This window comes from Myotis brandtii, unplaced genomic scaffold (genome assembly GCF_000412655.1).
Source record: "Myotis brandtii unplaced genomic scaffold, ASM41265v1 scaffold314, whole genome shotgun sequence".
Classification (NCBI taxonomy): domain Eukaryota; kingdom Metazoa; phylum Chordata; class Mammalia; order Chiroptera; family Vespertilionidae; genus Myotis; species Myotis brandtii.
This window is the reverse complement of record NW_005362033.1, coordinates 2,126,698-2,128,758: the sequence shown is the minus strand read 5'-3', so window position 1 is coordinate 2,128,758 and position 2,061 is coordinate 2,126,698. Positions and strand designations below refer to the sequence as shown.

The window sequence follows — 2,061 nt, the reverse complement described above, 5'->3', positions numbered from 1 at the left end:
GAGTTGCCTGCGACTAGTGCCAGCGGCCGCCAGGTCAGCCCCCGCGGCGTCAGCCCCACTGCCATCGTCGGGGCCATGGCGAGATGCCTTGATGTAAACAGAACAGGTGTAATTGCTAATATTTTGTATTGATTTTTAGAAAGAGGAAGAGAGAGGAACATTGATGTGAGAGTGAACATCCATCAGCTGCATATTGCACACCCCCTACCAGGGTTCAAGCCGCCACCCGGGCATTGAACCAGCAGCCTTTTGGTACCTAGCCCCACCGGCCTGGGTGTAATCGCTAGTGTGTAAAGGAGGTGCAGGAAGGCCTTTGCTTTCTCTCTGACGTCTCCCCCTGACAGGAACCAGCCGCCTGGCCCGTCCCTAAAGGGCTCCAGAGCCTCTTCCATGTGTCTAGTGACAGGCGTAGGGCAGCGCCCTGGCTCTGACTCTGGCGTTGGCCAACCAAGGGGCCTGCCCTGCAGGTTCTGGTTCCCCTCACCTGCACCTGGACCTGGGCTGCAGGAGCTGTTGGTGCTGCAGGGGTGCCAGGTCTGCACCTGCTGCCAGGCCTCTGCCCTGGGCTTGAGCACCCTCCTCCCCTCTGCCTGCGCCTCCCCCACGGTTCCCACATGCTGACCTGCCTTGTCCTCCCAGGGCCACAGATTGTGCTCAGCGTGTACGGACCAGACGTGTTCGGGAACGACGTGGTCCGAGGCTACGGGGCAGTGCACGTGCCTTTCTCGCCTGGCAGGTAGGCCCTCACTCTCCTGCCCTCCGGCACAGCCCGTCCCTCACTGGGCCGTTCTGGCTTAGGAACTGGCATCAGCAGCGGGGCTCTTCCTGGGACAGACTTCACCTCTCGGCCAGGAATGTGCCGTTGCCCAGGGTTCTGGGCAGCTCAGCTTGGGTGGTGGGGGCAGAGCCCATATCTGGAAGGAGACCTAAGTGGGCGAGGTTCATGCTGCTGCCCGAACACCACGGGGTGGAGGGAGTGCTGGGCATCCTGAGGGGCTGCGCCCACTCCGAGGGTCCTGGGCAGGTAGGGTCTGGAGTGCACGCAGCCCTTCATCTCTCTCGCCCCCAGTGCCCTGCAGCCTGGCGCTCCTGGCAGCAGAGGACACGGAAGTGTCAGACACGTGGCCACGTGGGCTCTGCCCTCAGGAGCCCCCAGAGCCGTGGCCATGGAGAGGCGCCGCCCTGTCAGGCACTGCTGGGAGGGTGTAGACAGTGGGCTGGCGCACAGGGCAGGCCGAGGCCAGCTGGCCGGGAGAAGGCCGAGAGGAGGCGCCGGGTGCGCTGCTCTGAGTTCTGTTAAAACAAGGGCCAGACTCGGAGGCCGGGAGAGAGGAGTGGGGACAGGCCCCGGGCTCTGAGGGTGAGACGGGCCTGGGGCAGGGCACCAGGGCGGGGCTGAGGTCCAGGGTTGGTCAGGGCTTCCTGGAGGAAGGGCACTGCGCTGGGCCCTGAAGATGGCAGAGCAGTTGGACATTTGGAGGACAGGGCTCTCAGGGGCACGTGGGCACCAGCACCTCCGGTTTGAGGTTTGTAGCCTCAGCATCCTTCTGGCCCCTGAAAAGGACAAAAGGCTCATGAGGTGCAGCTCTGCAAGGCTGGCTCCGTGCCACACCAGGCACACGCCGCGTCAGTGCGCTGCACCGGCTGCCCGCTGCCCACTGCTGGCTGCTGGCCGCTCGCTGGAGGCCCCGGCAGCGGCGTTGCTTCTCTGTCCCTCAGCACATCTGTCAAAACTTCTGTTTCAGGCACAAAAGGACCATCCCCATGTTTGTCCCAGAATCTACATCTAAGCTGCAAAAGTTCACAAGGTGAGTGCCTGCAGGGAGTGCTGGTGGGGGATGTCAAGGGAGGCTGAGCCTCAGGCCTTGGCCCTCACCACCTCCAAGTGGGAGTGGGGGACCAGCTAGGCCCTGGCTGACTGGCCAGTGGGTGGGGACAGCAGCCTCCATCAGCTCAGCTATAAGCCACCGCTGCTCCCCAGCAGGTCAGCAGGCCCGGACCCTCTGTTCACCAGCAGGACAAGGGGAAGTGCAGGACCAGCTGGGCTCTGGGGTGGCAGCT

General features: G+C 63.7%; 1 protein-coding gene across 1 annotated transcript in view; it reads left to right on the top strand.

The window, feature by feature from the left end:
- The window catches only part of B9D1 (B9 protein domain 1), a 16,873-nt gene that overhangs the window by 12,148 nt on the left and 2,664 nt on the right, over positions 1–2,061 (top strand). The window contains exons 5-6 of the mRNA XM_014542807.1: positions 640–736; positions 1,746–1,808. Coding sequence (XP_014398293.1) covers positions 640–736; positions 1,746–1,808 — 160 coding nt within the window. The remainder of the gene's footprint in view (positions 1–639; positions 737–1,745; positions 1,809–2,061) is intronic.